Source organism: Polyodon spathula, chromosome 2, assembly GCF_017654505.1.
Source record: "Polyodon spathula isolate WHYD16114869_AA chromosome 2, ASM1765450v1, whole genome shotgun sequence".
In the NCBI taxonomy this organism is placed as follows: domain Eukaryota; kingdom Metazoa; phylum Chordata; class Actinopteri; order Acipenseriformes; family Polyodontidae; genus Polyodon; species Polyodon spathula.
The window spans coordinates 12,148,642-12,164,550 of NC_054535.1; the positions used below are offsets into that span (position 1 = coordinate 12,148,642).

General features: G+C 38.4%; 1 protein-coding gene across 4 annotated transcripts in view; it reads left to right on the forward strand.

Moving 5' to 3' along the window:
• Positions 1 to 15,909, forward strand: part of tbc1d14 (TBC1 domain family, member 14) — a 54,501-nt gene that overhangs the window by 20,126 nt on the left and 18,466 nt on the right. For 3 of the 4 annotated variants that reach the window (XM_041276591.1, XM_041276583.1, XM_041276574.1), the window contains one exon: positions 8,095 to 8,218. In XM_041276591.1, coding sequence (XP_041132525.1) covers positions 8,095 to 8,218 — 124 coding nt within the window. Of the gene's footprint in view, positions 1 to 535; positions 736 to 8,094; positions 8,219 to 15,909 lie in introns of those variants that run through there. The other variant, XM_041276598.1, reaches the window with a different exon arrangement.

Consider the following 15,909-nt stretch of genomic DNA (forward strand, 5'->3'; position numbering starts at 1 on the left):
ACACATTGCAGTATTAAAAAAAAAAAAAAATCATTCTGTATTTCCCTAAAATGCCATTTAAAGTTTTAAACAGTTGCAATTACCCACCACTCCACCTACTGATAGAGACCACCTTTCTGATTTAACTTTTCAAATCAGTCTGCATTAAATCCAGGACTAATTCATGCAGTTGCCCCAAACCTTAATGTACACTCCCAAGGTTTTCAATTGAAATTAAGGGATTTGTAATACCCTCGCAAATAATACTTTTTATAATTCAGCTGTGCTTTTTCCTTGTGTTTTATATTTCTTTTTCTTGTAATGAATTTCCCTTCCCTGGTCTGTGTGAGACGAGCAAAATGTTTGAGAGGAGCAGTGCTGGTAGAGTTGACACAACTATGTGTGTAACATGACCCACTGCACCCAGTTGGATTGCATGTGAAGTTTCTGTAAGTGGGTGGGTTAACCTCCCTGCCTTTGCTACTGGACACTCCCTTCTCAGTCACTAATGATCAGTTCCTTTGCTTTGACTAGTGGTGCTTCAGCTCTGGACAGTACTTTTACATTTTGAGCTTCGATGTGAGATAGTGACAGTCTACAATTACCTTATGTTGTAAATCTGAAGATGTTCTTCAAAGGTTGTCAGAAGATTCAGTCATTGCTTTAGCTTTTAGCTGGGGAGAGAGAGTCACAGATTTGTTTTGGACTGTCCTATGAAACTATGGCAGCACCTTCCCTGTTACTGCTTATAGACAGGTATGTTTATACAACAGAACGTTTTACTGTGCCACAGACCCTGTACCTTTCTTTGCTTTAGGTTTACTATTTTCATAGAAACACAACTTTAAACATACACACAAGTACTTTTTTTCCACATGCTTCTGTTTGTTAGGTTTCTTTTTGTGTTTCTTGAAGTTGTAAAGACGGTATTGTTTACACTTTGTTCAAGCAAAGCCTAACGATGTTAGCTCAATGTTGATTGGTTGCTTTGGGAAAGTCATTTGCTGGAAGGTTAAGATGTTGTGTACATTTGTAAACCTGCTCTTCCAACAAGAGGTTACCACAGTTCAGGCAAATTCTGTACACAACTCGGTGATAAGTGTTTTTCATTTTTCCATAACTGCGTTTTACTTGTATTTTACTGTCACTTTTTTGTTTAATTGTATTACGTCCTAGATATGCATGAAGTTGAAGCAGTGCATGAGATTTTAAAGAACAACTTATCACAATCCAAACACTGATACTGTTATTGTACTATTTTAACCCTGGCTTTTTTAGAAAGCTGTACAGTAACTCGTACAGCTGAGTTTCTGGTCTTAATGGCTTTTCAGAGATGTGAAACTGTAGCTTTGTCTTGAAGGTACAGGAGCTGATGAAATTACAATTATGATAGATTAGTCACCTTCAGTCAAAACATACTGCAATACAACTTGAAAAAAGTTTATTTTAAATATGTTGGATAATACTAATACAGCAGGAGAAACCAGTTTAATAAATCTGTCTCGCTGCCAGATTCTGTTTTTACAGCAAGACATTAGGAATTGGAATGTTCATATTATGCTTAGTGGCGGTTTTGGTTTTATTATAGTCTATCAATGGCTGTTTGGTTCTGGAAGGAGTGAATTGGATGGGGTGTATAATAAATATATTCACTGATGCCTTTCAATTGCTTTGCCTTCAGTCTGCTTATCTTTGAGCTTTTCAAAGTGCTTTTGCTTTATCTGAACCTTCCGCTTGTGATCGCTGACATTGTTCTCTTTTAGTTTTGTCAATTTTTACTTTTGTTTAGTGAAAGGCACACTTCTTTTTTTGTATACATACACTACTGTTTAATGTGTATTGTGTGCAGCTTGTAAAGTCCCACGTCTGTAAGAGAAAGGAACTGGACTGCAGGGTGGTTCAGCTGGAGGTAATTTAAACTCTTTAAGTGTAGGTAATGTCTATTGGTGAGATTTCTGGGCTGAGTGGTTATTAGCAAGTCACTGGAGTTGGCCTTTAACCCTCAACACTGCTGACCTGTATACATCTCCTAGAAAAGATAACTCCACTCAAAACTGCAGACAATAAAGTGATCTACACGTGTATTTATATCCGTTTCTATTTAGTTTCCAGTATTAGGCAGTGAAGCTAGTTATGTAGTTATAGTTGTGTATAAAATGTTTAATCCAAGTCTGCCTTTAATGCATTTTTCATTATAAGAAAGTTATGAATAGAAAACCGTTTTGAACTGCCCACAGTAGCTAGAGGGAAGTTGCATTCATGAATTTAGTTGCGCATTTAAATTAAAGTACAGATGAAAGCTGGATTTTTCATATTGTACAAATCAAAGGCCTTGTAAGGAGCAAGCAGGTTAAATTGTTTAGTTAATCTTAATCAATTTGACATTGAAGCAGGACTACTGTAATCCTGACTTTAGGGGCTTGTTAAAAGCAGTCTGCCACCACAGCTAATAAAATATAAACCCTACAGACCAAAACTGTTTCACCTGCACCAACCACAATGCAGGATGCAGATTACTGTATAGACCTGTTGCCAGAGAACTGAATGTTCATTTCTCATCCATAAGCCGCCTCCAAAGTTGTTTTGGAGAATTTGGCAGTACGTCCAACCAGCCTCACAACCGCGTTTAACCACGCCAGCCCAGGACCTCCACATCCTTCATCGTCTGAGACCAGCCACCTGGACAGCTGCTGAAACTGTGGGTTTGCACAACCGAAGAATTTCTGCACATACTGTCAGAAACCATCTCAGGGAAGCTCATCTGCATGCTCGTCGTCCTCACCAGGGTCTTAACCTGACTCTAGTTGGGCTTCGTAACCAACTTCAGTGGGCAAATGCTCACCTTCGATGGCCACTGGCACTCTGGAGAAGTGTGCTCTTCACGGATGAATCCTGGTTTCAACTGTACCAGGCAGATGGCAGACAGCTTGTATGGCGTCGTGTGGGCGAGCAGTTTGCTGATGTCAACGTTGTGAACAGAGTGCCCCATGGTGGCGGTGGGGTTATGGTATGGGCAGGCATAAGCTACGGACAACGAACACAATTGCATTTTATCGATGTCAATTTGAATGCACAGAGATACCGTGACAAGATCCTGAGGCCCATTGTCGTGCCATTCATCCACCGCCATCACCTCATGTTTCAGCATGATGATGCACAGCCCCATGTGGCAAGGATCTGTACACAGTTCCTGGCAGCTGAAAATGTCCTAGTTCTTCCTGCATACTCACCAGATATGTCACGCATTGAGCATGTTTGGGATGCTCTGAATCAACATGTACGACAGTGTGTTCCAGTTCCCGCCAATATCCAGCAACTTCGCACGGCCATTGAAGATGAGTGGGTATCTGTGACCAACAGATGCATGTCTGTATTCCCATAAATGTGAAATCCATAGATTAGGGCCTAATGAATTTATTTCAATTGACTGATTTCCTTATATGAACTGTAACTCACTAAAATCTTTGAAATTATTGCATGTTACGTTTATATTTTTGTTCAGTGTAGATCTTAAATTTCTCGCTGTCCCGAAATATTTTTTCATAATAATTTCCTTAATTTTTGTTTCAGTAGAAACTAGGGTCATAGTGGAGTACTCTGATTTTTAAGAAGTTTAGTAACGTCATGCAACTTAACTTTTTTCTTGGAAATTTGCAAATCCAGTGACAGAATGATAAGGCAAATCGCACTGTTCCAAATTCCACTTGGTTTAAGGAATTCCCTTTTTTTTTAAACCTCCTTTCTTTTCCTTGCATTGTTGATTATATGTAACAAAATACTGCAATGATGTACATAGAGTTCTGTGGATTTCTCACTCTTAGATAGCTGTAAACTACCCACTTGTTATTAGTTTGTAATAGCTATACCGTATATGATCTATTTATCACTCAAGCAAACAATCAGTTTTTGTTTTATATAGCGCCTTTCATAGTGGACCACCATCACAAAATGCTTTACAAGATGCAGTAACAAGAAAATCCATAATACTTTAAATAAAAAGAAATGCATAATACATGGAATAGTGTCATCAACACAGCAGCTAATAGGCTTAAAGAGCATGGAAAGCAAGAGAGAACAGGCGAGTCTTCAGAGTTGATTTAAAGCGAGCAAGGGTGGGAGCATCACACACCAAAGCTGGAAGAGATTTATGGGTTATTGCAGCTTGTATCTAATTGCAACATGATTTATCACACCGGTATGTTTTATATATATATATATCTATATATATATATATATATATATATTATATATATATATATATATGGTAGACCCACACACACACAGTGCCTTGCAAAAGTATTCAGACCCCTGACCAATTCTGTCATATTACTGAATTACAAATGGTACATTGAAATTTTGTTCTGTTCAATATTTTATTTTAAAACACTTAAACTCAAAATCAGTTATTGTAAGGTGACATTGGTTTTATGTTGGGAAATATTTTTAAGAAAAATAAAAAACTGAAATATCTTGCGTGCATAAATATTCAACCCCTGTGCTGTGGAAGCTCCCAGTTTGCACCGATGAAAGAAATTGCCCTAACGAGGACACAATTACCTTACCATTGGCTTCCACCTGTGAACCATTAAAGTTGCTGTCACATTTTCTGGATAAAAACCCCACTGTTGAAGGATCATTGGTAAGGCTGTGAATCTGAATGAAAATGAAGACCAAAGAGCATTCAACAGAAGTTGCAGATAAAGTAATACAAATGCATAGATTAGGGAAAGGGTACAAAATAATATCCAAATGTTTGGATATCCCAGCGAGTACAGTTAGATCAATAATCAGGAAGTGGAAGCTGCATCACACAACCCAGGCACTGCCAAGAAAAGGCCACCCCTCAAAACTCAGTGCTCAAACAAGGAGACTTGTGAGAGAAGCCACAGAGAGGCCAACAATCACTTTGAAGGAGCTACAGAGTTCAGTGGCTGGGAGTGGAGTAATGGTGCACCAGTCAACCATATCAAGAGCTCTGCATAACACTGGCCTGTATGGGAGGGTGGCAAGAAAGAAGCCGTTATTCAAAAAATACCATCTGAAAGCACGTCTGGAGTTTGCCAGAAAGCATGAGAGTGACCCAGCTGCGATGTGGGAAAAGGTTTTGTGGTCAGATGAGACCAAGATAGAGCTTTTTGGCCAAAACACAAAGCGCTATGTGTGGTGCAAACCTAACACTGCCCATGCCTCAGGACACACCATCCCTACAGTGAAGTATGGTGATGGCAGCATCATGCTGTGGGGATGCTTCTCATCAGCAGGGACTGGGCATCTTGTTACAATTGAAGGAAGAATGGATGGAGCAAAATACAGGAAAATACTGCAAGAGAATCTGTTTCAGTTCGCTAAAAAACTGAAGCTTGGGAAAAAATTCACCCTTCAGTAGGGCAATGATCCCAAGCACAAGGCCAAAGCAACATTGGAGTGGCTCAAGTGGCTCAAGTGGCTCATTGGAGTGGCTCAATATTACAACAGCAAGAGAACATTCAAAGAGGAGATTAAATGTTTAAGAGATACAAATGGCAAAATCGTAGAGGAAGAAAAAAAAATAGCAAATATGTTAAATGATTACTTTTCACAAGTTTTTACAAAGGAAGATACTGACAACATGCCCCACATGTCATCCAGTTCCTATCCAGTTTTAAATAACTTTAGCATAACTGAGGCAGAAGTGTTAAAGGAACTAGGAGCTCTTAAAATAAACAAATCCCCTGGGCCGGATGAGATCCTCCCAGTAGTACTCAAAGAAATGAAAGAAGTAATTTACAAACCGCTAACCAAGATCATGCAGCAGTCTCTTGACACAGGGGTGGTACCGACAGACTGGAAAATTGCAAACGTAATACCGATCCACAAAAAGGGAAACAAAACTGAACCAGATAACTACAGACCAGTAAGCCTGACTTCTATTATATGCAAACTTATGGAAACTATAATAAGATCCAAAATGGAAAATTACCTATATGGTAACAGGGTATTGGGAGACAGTCAACATGGTTTTAGGAAAGGGAGATCGTGCCTAACTAACTTGCTTGATTTTTTTGAGGATGCAACATCGATAATGGATAATTGCAAAGCATATGACATGGTTTATTTAGATTTCCAGAAAGCTTTTGACAAAGTCCCGCACAAAAGATTAATTCTCAAACTGAACGCAGTTGGGATTCAAGGAAACACATGTACATGGATTAGGGAGTGGTTAACATGTAGAAAACAGAAAGTACTGATTAGAGGAAAAACCTCAGAATGGAGTGTGGTAACCAGCGGTGTACCACAGGGATCAGTATTAGGTCCTCTGCTATTCCTAATCTACATTAATGATTTAGATTCTGGTATAGTAAGCAAACTTGTTAAATTTGCAGACGACACAAAAGTAGGAGGAGTGGCAAACACTGTTGCAGCAGCAAAGGTCATTCAAAATGATCTAGACAAGATTCAGAACTGGGCAGACACATGGCAAATGACATTTAATAGAGAAAAGTGTAAGGTACTGCACGCAGGAAATAAAAATGTACATTATAAATATCATATGGGAGATATTGAAATTGGAGAAGGAATCTATGAAAAAGACCTAGGAGTTTTTGTTGACTCAGAAATGTCTTCATCTAGACAATGTGGGGAAGCTATAAAAAAGGCTAACAAGATGCTCGGATACATTGTGAAAAGTGTTGAATTTAAATCAAGGGAAGTAATGTTAAAACTGTACAATGCACTAGTAAGACCTCATCTTGAATATTGTGTTCAGTTCTGGTCACCTCGCTATAAAAAAGATATTGCTGCTCTAGAAAGAGTGCAAAGAAGAGCGACCAGAATTATTCCGGGCTTAAAAGGCATGTCATATGCAGACAGGCTAAAAGAATTGAATCTGTTCAGTCTTGAACAAAGAAGACTACGTGGCGACCTAATTCAAGCATTCAAAATTCTAAAAGGTATTGACAGTGTCGACCCAAGGGACTTTTTCAGCCTGAAAAAAGAAACAAGGACCAGGGGTCACAAATGGAGTTTAGAAAAAGGGGCATTCAGAACAGAAAATAGGAGACACTTTTTTACACAGAGAATTGTGAGGGTCTGGAATCAACTCCCCAGTAATGTTGTTGAAGCTGACACCCTGGGATCCTTCAAGAAGCTGCTTGATGAGATTCAGGGATCAATAAGCTACTAACAACCAAACGAGCAAGATGGGCCGAATGGCCTCCTCTCGTTTGTAAACTTTCTTATGTTCTTATGTTCTTAAGAACAAAAAGGTGAATGTCCTACAGTGGCCCAGTCAGAGTCCTGATCTCAATCCCATTGAGCATCTGTGGCACTATTTGAAAATTGCGGTCCACAAGCGTCGTCCAACCAACCTGAACAACCTGGAGCAAATCTGCCAAGAAGAATGGGCCAAAATCACTCCGACACTGTGTGCAAAGCTGGTACATACTTACCCCGAAAGACTTAAAGCTGTTATTGCAGTGAAAGGTGGCTCTACCAAATATTAATGTGTGGGGGTTGAATACTTATGCAAGCAAGATACTTCAGTTTTTTATTTTTCTTAAAAATATTTCCCAACATAAAACCAATGTCACCTTACAATAACTGATTTTGAGTTTCAGTGTTTTAAAAATATATATCAAACAGAACGAAATTTCAATGTACCATTTGTAATTCAGTAATATGAGAGAATTGGTCAGGGGTCTGAATACTTTTGCAAGGCACTGCATATGTGTGTGTGTGTGTGTGTGTGTGTGTGTGTGTATATATATATATATATATATATATATATATATATATATATATATATATATATATATATATATATATATATATATATATATATATAGTGAATATATATATAATTTATTATTACATATTACTTTAAGACAAATATTGCTGTAGCTATTTACCAGGCATACTAACCCTTTTGTTTGTATGCCATTCATTTTTGCTTATTATAGTTGTCAACTTACTGTAAATGGCTGTCAATTGCACATTGTATTGAAAGCTAACCAGTAAAGTTGTATTTTTGTCCATCTTGGTAAATCATATGATGGCAAAATCTGAGTTTCTTGAAACTAGCTGAAAAAAGAGGATGTGTTTAATTCCATGTTTTTATCACATTTTGTCTTTTTATAGGAGTTTGTTTGCAAAAAAATGCAAGGATACAAGGCCCTTGGAGCAAAGTGAACCGGGGTGGAAGTTGTTTGGAAAAGTACCTCTGCGAGATGGGTTAAACAAAGACCCAAAGAAAATACAGACGGTATTGTGCAGAACGTTTACCTTTCAAGGTTTTAAGTGTGTGTGCTTTGTACACACTGGGAATGGGAATGTGACTATTGACATACAGATCACTAAAACATACCCATTACCATTGTGCCCTGCCTAATTTAAACTATGTTTAAAGTATTTTGAGATGTATGTATGTATTTATTTATTCAATCAATATCAAAAACCATAAAATTAAACCAGGTGTGAAGGTATATGGGTGTTTTCCTATGTGTGACACTTACTGCAAACTGTGGTGAAAGGTCATTCTTTAGCACATTTCATTGAAAGAATCAGATATATATATATATATATATATATACATATACATACATACACACACACACACACACACACACACACCCACACACACACACACACACCACACACACACACACACACACACACAGTACCAGTCAAAAGTTTGAGTACACCTGCTTGAAACTAGGCTTTTCATGATTATTTATGCTTTTAACTGTGTAAACTTGTCTATAAACACTTATTTCATTATATGATACGTGCACTTACATAAGCTGATAATCATAAGTGAATTGCTTTCAAAAATGTAACTTTTAAATGAAAATGTAAATCTTGTCAATTGCAATGAAATGGTCACCCAAAGCAAGGGGATTTCAGTCTGAAGCCCAAGTCAGTTAAAAGTCTGAAATGTGTATAACACGTTGTTAGAACAAAGTGTCTTTGTTAGATGTTCTCTGAGTTATCTAGCATGTTACCTAATTAACCTTTTGTCACCAATTTTTGTTAACAGGTGAGGGTCCATGATTACTATAAATATAGGTAACATAGGCACAAGTTTGGCATTCCTGAATGTAAGGGAGCAGAAAATGGCAAAATACTCTGTTAAGCAAAAAAAAATTACTTTAAGAAATGAAGGTCAATCTTTAAGACAAATCGCAAGTACATTGCAAATGTCTGTAACTGCTGTGGCCAAGACTATCAAACGATTTGAAGAAACTGGCACTCATGAGGACCGAACAAGGTCAGGCAGGCCAAGGGTGACCTCAGAATCAGAGAACAAGCTCAGTCGAGTCACAAGTCTGTGAAACCGGTGATTAACTGCCCCTGAAATACAAGCTCATCTAAATGCTGCTAGAAGTACAGGTTTTTCAACATCAACTGTTCAGAGGAGATTGCCTGAAGCTGGCTTAACTGGAAGAATTGCTGCAAAGAAACCATTGTTAAGAGTGCAGAATAAGAGGAAGAGACTTGCCTGGGCCAAAAAACTGGACGTTTGAGGAGTGGAAGTTGGTCTTATGGACCGATGAGTCAAAATTTGAAATATTTGGGTCCAACCGCAGAGTATCTGTAAGATGCAGAGAGAGTGAGCGCATGAGTTCTGCAAGTGTGGTTCCCACTGTCAAGCATGGAGGAGGCAGTGGCATGGTCTGGGGTTGCTTTGCTGGTGACAGAGTTGGTGATCTTTACCAAGTCCTTGGCAAGCTCAACCAGCATGGCTATCATAGCATACTTCAGAGGCATGCCATTCCATCAGGATTACGGCTAGTTGCGCAGTCCTTCATTCTTCAGGAAGATAATGACCCGAAACACACCTCAAAGTTGTGCAAGAACTATCTGGCGAAGAAGGGAAGTGAAGGACAAGGCTGTTATTAAGGCAAAGGGTGGCTATTTTGAGGAATGCAAAATTTAGAGACAATTCTCAATTTTCTTGAACATTGCTTTGATATTCCTTATGTTTTGTTTTGTATATTGTAACATGTGTTTTCAAGAATTTACAGAAACGTATATAACGTAAAACATTGTCATTATAAATATAAATATAAATGTAAAAAAATATATATTATATAATAAATAAAAAAATTAATATATAAAAAAATATATTAAATAAATATAATAATAAAAATATATAAATAATATAAAAATTATAATAATAAATAATAATACTATAAAATACATATAAAATAAAAATAAAATAACAAATAAAAATATATAAATAAAAAATTAAAAAATTCATTATAAATAAATATAAAAAATAATAAATATAATTATAATATAATATAATATAAAAAAAAATAATAAAAATACTCTTTAATATTGTGAATTTTAAAATCTAGTTTATTAATAACCTAAATTTTTTATTATTATGAAAAAAAACTAGTTTCCAGCAAGTGTACTCAAACTTTTGACTGGTACTGTGTATATGTGTGTGTGTGTGTGTGTGTGTGTGTGTGTGTGTGTGTGTGTATATATAATATATATATATATATATATATATATATATATCTATCTATATATATATATATCTATCTATATATCTATATATATATATATCATACCATAAAACTTCAAATAATTGCCGGGTCTCAATAAATCATCTGTTTCCAATAAGCACCAGTTCTGCTGGCAAATATTGTAAATAAAATGCAAGGTCTCTATTAAACGCCAAGTCTCTGTCCTTGGGAACCGCTGAACCGATTGATCTCTTTGCATATGTCATCAACAACCAAACCTGCTTCAATTCTGCAAAGCAGAAGTTGCTGCGATAAATTTTACTATCATGATTTCCATTACATGAGAGTAGATGTTGAACTTCATGCTGATTTGAACTCCGGTCTCGCCAAGATAAGCACCAACTAACACGTAGCTTTGCAGTAAACTAATGTGATCCGTCTGCATCTCCATCCATTTGCGTTGTTTACCATCTGATGATGTTGATATTCTTCTGTCTGGTGTTGATGGCTGAAATGTAATGCTGGCTCCAGGGATCAGCTCATTTTGCCTCCCCAGCGCATCAGCACACACAACGGCTGCGATGCTAGCTCCGGGGATCAACCCAGTGCGGTCTCCGCAGCGCATCAGCATGACAACCGTCTTGATTGAGCTAAGTAGTGTACATCTCTGGGGTCTTCAAGTGGGCACCTTCCATCCTCTGTGTTTCGTTGACTAGCCCACAACACCTCAAGACAGTTATTCTGGCGTCCCAGCATCACCCCCCTCCATCCCCCACTCAGCTCAGACCAGCTTACGTACCTGTTCATCAGCGTTGCTTTCTTTATATTGTGCTTGAGATCCCCATCCAGAATCTTTCCGTCTCAACCACAGGCTGTTACTGCGCCTTACTGCTACTTCAGATAAGTTCTTCACTGTGTGACGCAACTCTTGGCCACTGAACCCAACATCTCTGAGAAACCGGGTTGTAGAGTGTGCCACGAATCCTCGACAACCCACCTCCACTGGGTAAACTCGGACTCTCCATCCTCGCTGTTCCACTTCAGCAGCTAGTTGAGCATACCGAAGTTTCTTCCTCTCATACGCCTCATCTACAGCATCTTCCCATGGCACTGTTAACTCTACCAGATGAACAAGACGTGCTGATCCAGACCACAAGAAAATGTCTGGTCGAAGGTTAGTGGTGGCAATCTCAGGTGGAAAAATAAGCCGTCGACCAACATCTGTCAGCATCTTCCAGTCTCTAGCAGCTTCCAGTTGTCCTGGGCGAGGCTTGGTTTTAACACCTTTTCTTGGTGGCTGATCTCCTGGACGGAGGAATATTGTCCTTTGTATGTAATGCTTTGATGGAACTGGTGGCAACTTATTGGTCAGGTTACGCTTGTCTTCCAATGCTAAGGCCAAACATTGCAGCACCTGGTCATGGCGCCAAGTAAACCATCCTTGGTTAAGACCCACCTTACGTCCTGTCAAAATGTGCCTTAATGTTGCAGGTGATGAACACAAAGGATATGAGGGATCCTCACCCACCCAGAGGTTTAGGTTCTGTGGTGATGGGAGAATATCATATGCTAATCTGATGATGAAACCGATCCTGCTCTGTTCCACTGACCACAGGTCTTGCCAACCGATCTTGGGCGTTGTTCCACTCTCTCCCATCTCATCCATTCTCCCTGCTTGGCCTGGTAAATGGCCTTTACACATCTGATCCTTTCCTCCTGCTTTTGCACCTCCTTGACTACCAGCTTCCTCCGTTGAGCTAGGGTTGCCTTGTGCCATGTAGGAGGAGCTGAAACCAAAACCTCGTTCCATGCTGAACTTGCCCCATAATATCTCCGATTTGAAGGGCAGCCTTAGCACTTCCACAGCTTTCTTTGTCGTCCATTTCCTTCCACTTTTCAAAACAGGTGCTGCCTCCCTTACACATTTGTCGCGTGAATCTACTAATGTCATTTCCAGTTGGACTTTGGCACATTTAAACTCCTCGGTTAGAGCAGAGATTGGTAGCTGCAGTATTCCTTTACCATAAAGTCCCACTCTATTGCCAGAGTGGAACTCCCAACCATTTCCTACGTATGAACTGATTAAAGCTTCCAGCTTCTCAACTGTTGTCAAGGAAACCTCGTACACAGTCAGTGGCCACAGCAGTCTTGGCAGTAGACCACACTGAAAGCACCAGAGTTTCAGTTTGCCTGCTGTCTATGCTCTTCAACCCTTCCACTGCTTGCTGTCTAACTTCTCCCACACGAACTGTGTCCTTTAGATCCCTGTCATACCATCTCCCTAGCCATTTTCACTGGCTTCTCAGACATTGTTGGTATTGCCTCACCATTAATGTAGAACCTTTTATCTGCTAATTTACCTTTAATTATAGAGGTGCTCCTTGATTTAGTGGGCTTGAGTTGCATTCGTGCCCATTCAGTGTTATTGGTTCATTTGCCCAATAACCGATTAGTGCAGGCTCCGGTTGTAGTCATTGTTGTCATGTCATCCATGTATGCTCGAATTGGTGGTAGTCGCATTCCAGAAGCCAAGCGCTCTCCTCCCACTACCCATTTTGAAGCCCTAATAATTACTTCCATTGCCATGGTAAAAGCCAGTGGAGAAATGGTACATCCTGCCATTATTCCAACTTCTAGGCATTGCCACGTAGTGCTGAATTCTGATGTTGAAAAACTAAATTGTAAGTCTCCAAAGTAGGCTTTCACTTAGTTTATTATTGTCATCGGTAAGCTGAAAAAATCAAATGTTGCCCAAAGAAGTTCATGTGGCACTGAACCATATGCATTAGCCAAATCCAGGAATGTCACATGGCGCTCCTTCCTCTCCTTTTTTGCTGATTTAAATTTTGTTGCCAGATTACGTTGATGTGCTCAAAATGCTTCTGTTTGCACACTGTTTAACCAACTAACTCCTAACTTGGTAGGCATGATCCCGGGGACAGTGCAATTCAGATATGGAAAAATTGTGTTCTTTCATGATCTAAGATGGCGGCCAGACCTACATTTCGTTCTTAAATTTAAAACCGCTTCAGTTGAACAATTAATTCCAAAGTTGACAAGCATCCTCCCTGTGTCAATACAATTGACTTTTTCAAAAATGGTGTTTATGCGTGAAGTAAGATGGCAGTCTGATGAATTTCCTAAAAACCTTTCAAAATCTTCTTCGGTTGACTTTGCATATGTCATCAGCAACGAAACCCACTTCAAGTTTGCGAAGCAGAAGTTGCTGCGATAAAGTTTACTATGAAAATGGCTGCCACAAATTTTACCGAAACACGCCCCTAACAGCAAACTGTTTTATTTGAAAGCCAATTGATCAACAAACTTCTAACTTGATAGGCATTGTCTCGGTGACAACAGAATACAGATATGTCCAAATGGTGAAACAATATAGCCGCCAGACGTACATTTACGTCTTACATTTAAAACTGCCTCTGTTGACAAACGGTTTACTTGACTAACTCCAAATTTCACAACCATCATCCCTGTCACTGTATCAACACAAAAAATGCTGTTGACCTTAAACAAATTGGCCCTTTGCATTTTTTTAATTTTTTTTTTTTTAAGAAACCTTTTGAAAACTTCTTGCAAACCAGTGAAGTGATTGATCTGACACTTGGCATATATCATCAGGAGCCAAACCCACTTCAACTTCAGGAAGCAGAAGTTGCTGTGATAAATTTTACTATCAAACTGGCTGCCACCAAATTTGCCAAAACGTACACCAAACAACAAATTCAAGGGTGCTAGAACTAGGGGTGCTGTGCTTATAATTTGCTTAATTAGACTTTTTTACTTGTTTTCAGCTCTTAAACAGTTGCAGTTCAAGTGGATTATAAAATGTTATAGCTCACTTGAAATATACGACTGTTAAGAGGTGAAAACAAGTAAAAAGTTCTAATTAAGCAAATTATCACTTCAATTAAGGGTCTAGTTAAGTAACTGAGAGGCCGGTTGGTATAAAAACCAGCAGACAGTGGGTCCCAAGGACCGAGTTTGATACGCCCTGCAGTATAGTGTACTATACAGTAATACCACAGACAATGAAAAAAAGAAAGCAGGAGGTTAAACTGTGCTGTTTCATTCATGTGCTGCATGTCTAAAGTTTTACACTTTCCCAGAATAGCAAGGGTTTATTAAAACAGAAGAACAGTAATGTCTGTGCATTAAAACCTGTAAGATGTTGCAGAAACCATTAAAGGAAAAAATAATATTGCATAACGTAGTACTGTATATAAAAATTGCCCATTTTGTATATTTCTTTCAAATTAAAGGATTGATTCTGGATTTTAGTTTTTAAATGGAATTGGTCACAACTTTAAATTTCTAAATGGGGGAGGGGGGGGGGGGGGGATATTGTGCAGGGAAAAAAAAAAAAATAAATTTTTTTTTTTACAATCCATTACAATCCATATAGTAGTTTTTTTTTTTTTTTTTTTTTTTTTTTTTTTTAAAGCAATAGCAAGTAATTGGAGGCCTAGTTGAATTTTCTATGTGCTTCATTAGTAGACCACTGGTACTATTCCTGGGCCTTTTCCTGTCCAATCTCTTCTATTAAGACTTACATGCGTTGAATAAAGACAGCTTCTTTTTCAACTTGGTGATGTACTGTTTATTGGGCTTCTATGGTATCACTAGAAATGTAACCATTAAACACAGAAATAACATGGATCATAAAATAGCACAACATTGTTTTATTGATTTTAAATTCAAATATTCTGGTGCGTAAATATTCAAACCCTTGGGGAGCTTCCTGCTGCAAGACAAGTGGTAGAACGACCAGGGTTTCCTCCAGTATTGGGGACTGTTTCAACGACCTTCAGTCATTATTTAGACTGTTAGCAAGGACTCAAATGGTGTACAGTAGCTGTGCCAGAAAAACTGTCGTCAGATGTCTGCAAATGTTACTATTGAATAGTAAACATTTTTGGATACACAATATAGTATGAGTCATGTTTAGTTTATGCTTGGCATCCTATAGAATTACATTATTCTGTTAACAAATCCATATACCCATCCTGATATTCCAGTCCCAGAGAGTCTAGTGCTAATCTAAGCCTCTGCAGGCAGACGCTTGTCTGATTGATGCGGTAACTGAGTGCATCAGTGTCATAGGGAGTTTAGCTGAATTTACAAGTTTTGGCAGAGCACACAGCAGACAAGAACATAGCTTGAGTTATAATTGCCTAGCAACAGGAGAGATCCATTAACAAAACTTAATTAAACTCGCATATGTTCCTTTTGACAGTTTAGACTGTTTGACAATACAGATAGTGACGCTGAAAGAAAAAAAGTTATGTTCTGTATTCTAAATTGCCCAGAGTGACGGTTAAATATTTTAACACAGCAGGGATACAGTAGAGGGGCTTGTATTCTGTCTGGAGGAGAGCATCTCTAAATAGGAAATCGCCTATGTCAAATATATGTAAATTAATGAATTAACAAGGTGTCCCAATTGCAGTGATACCTGAAAAAT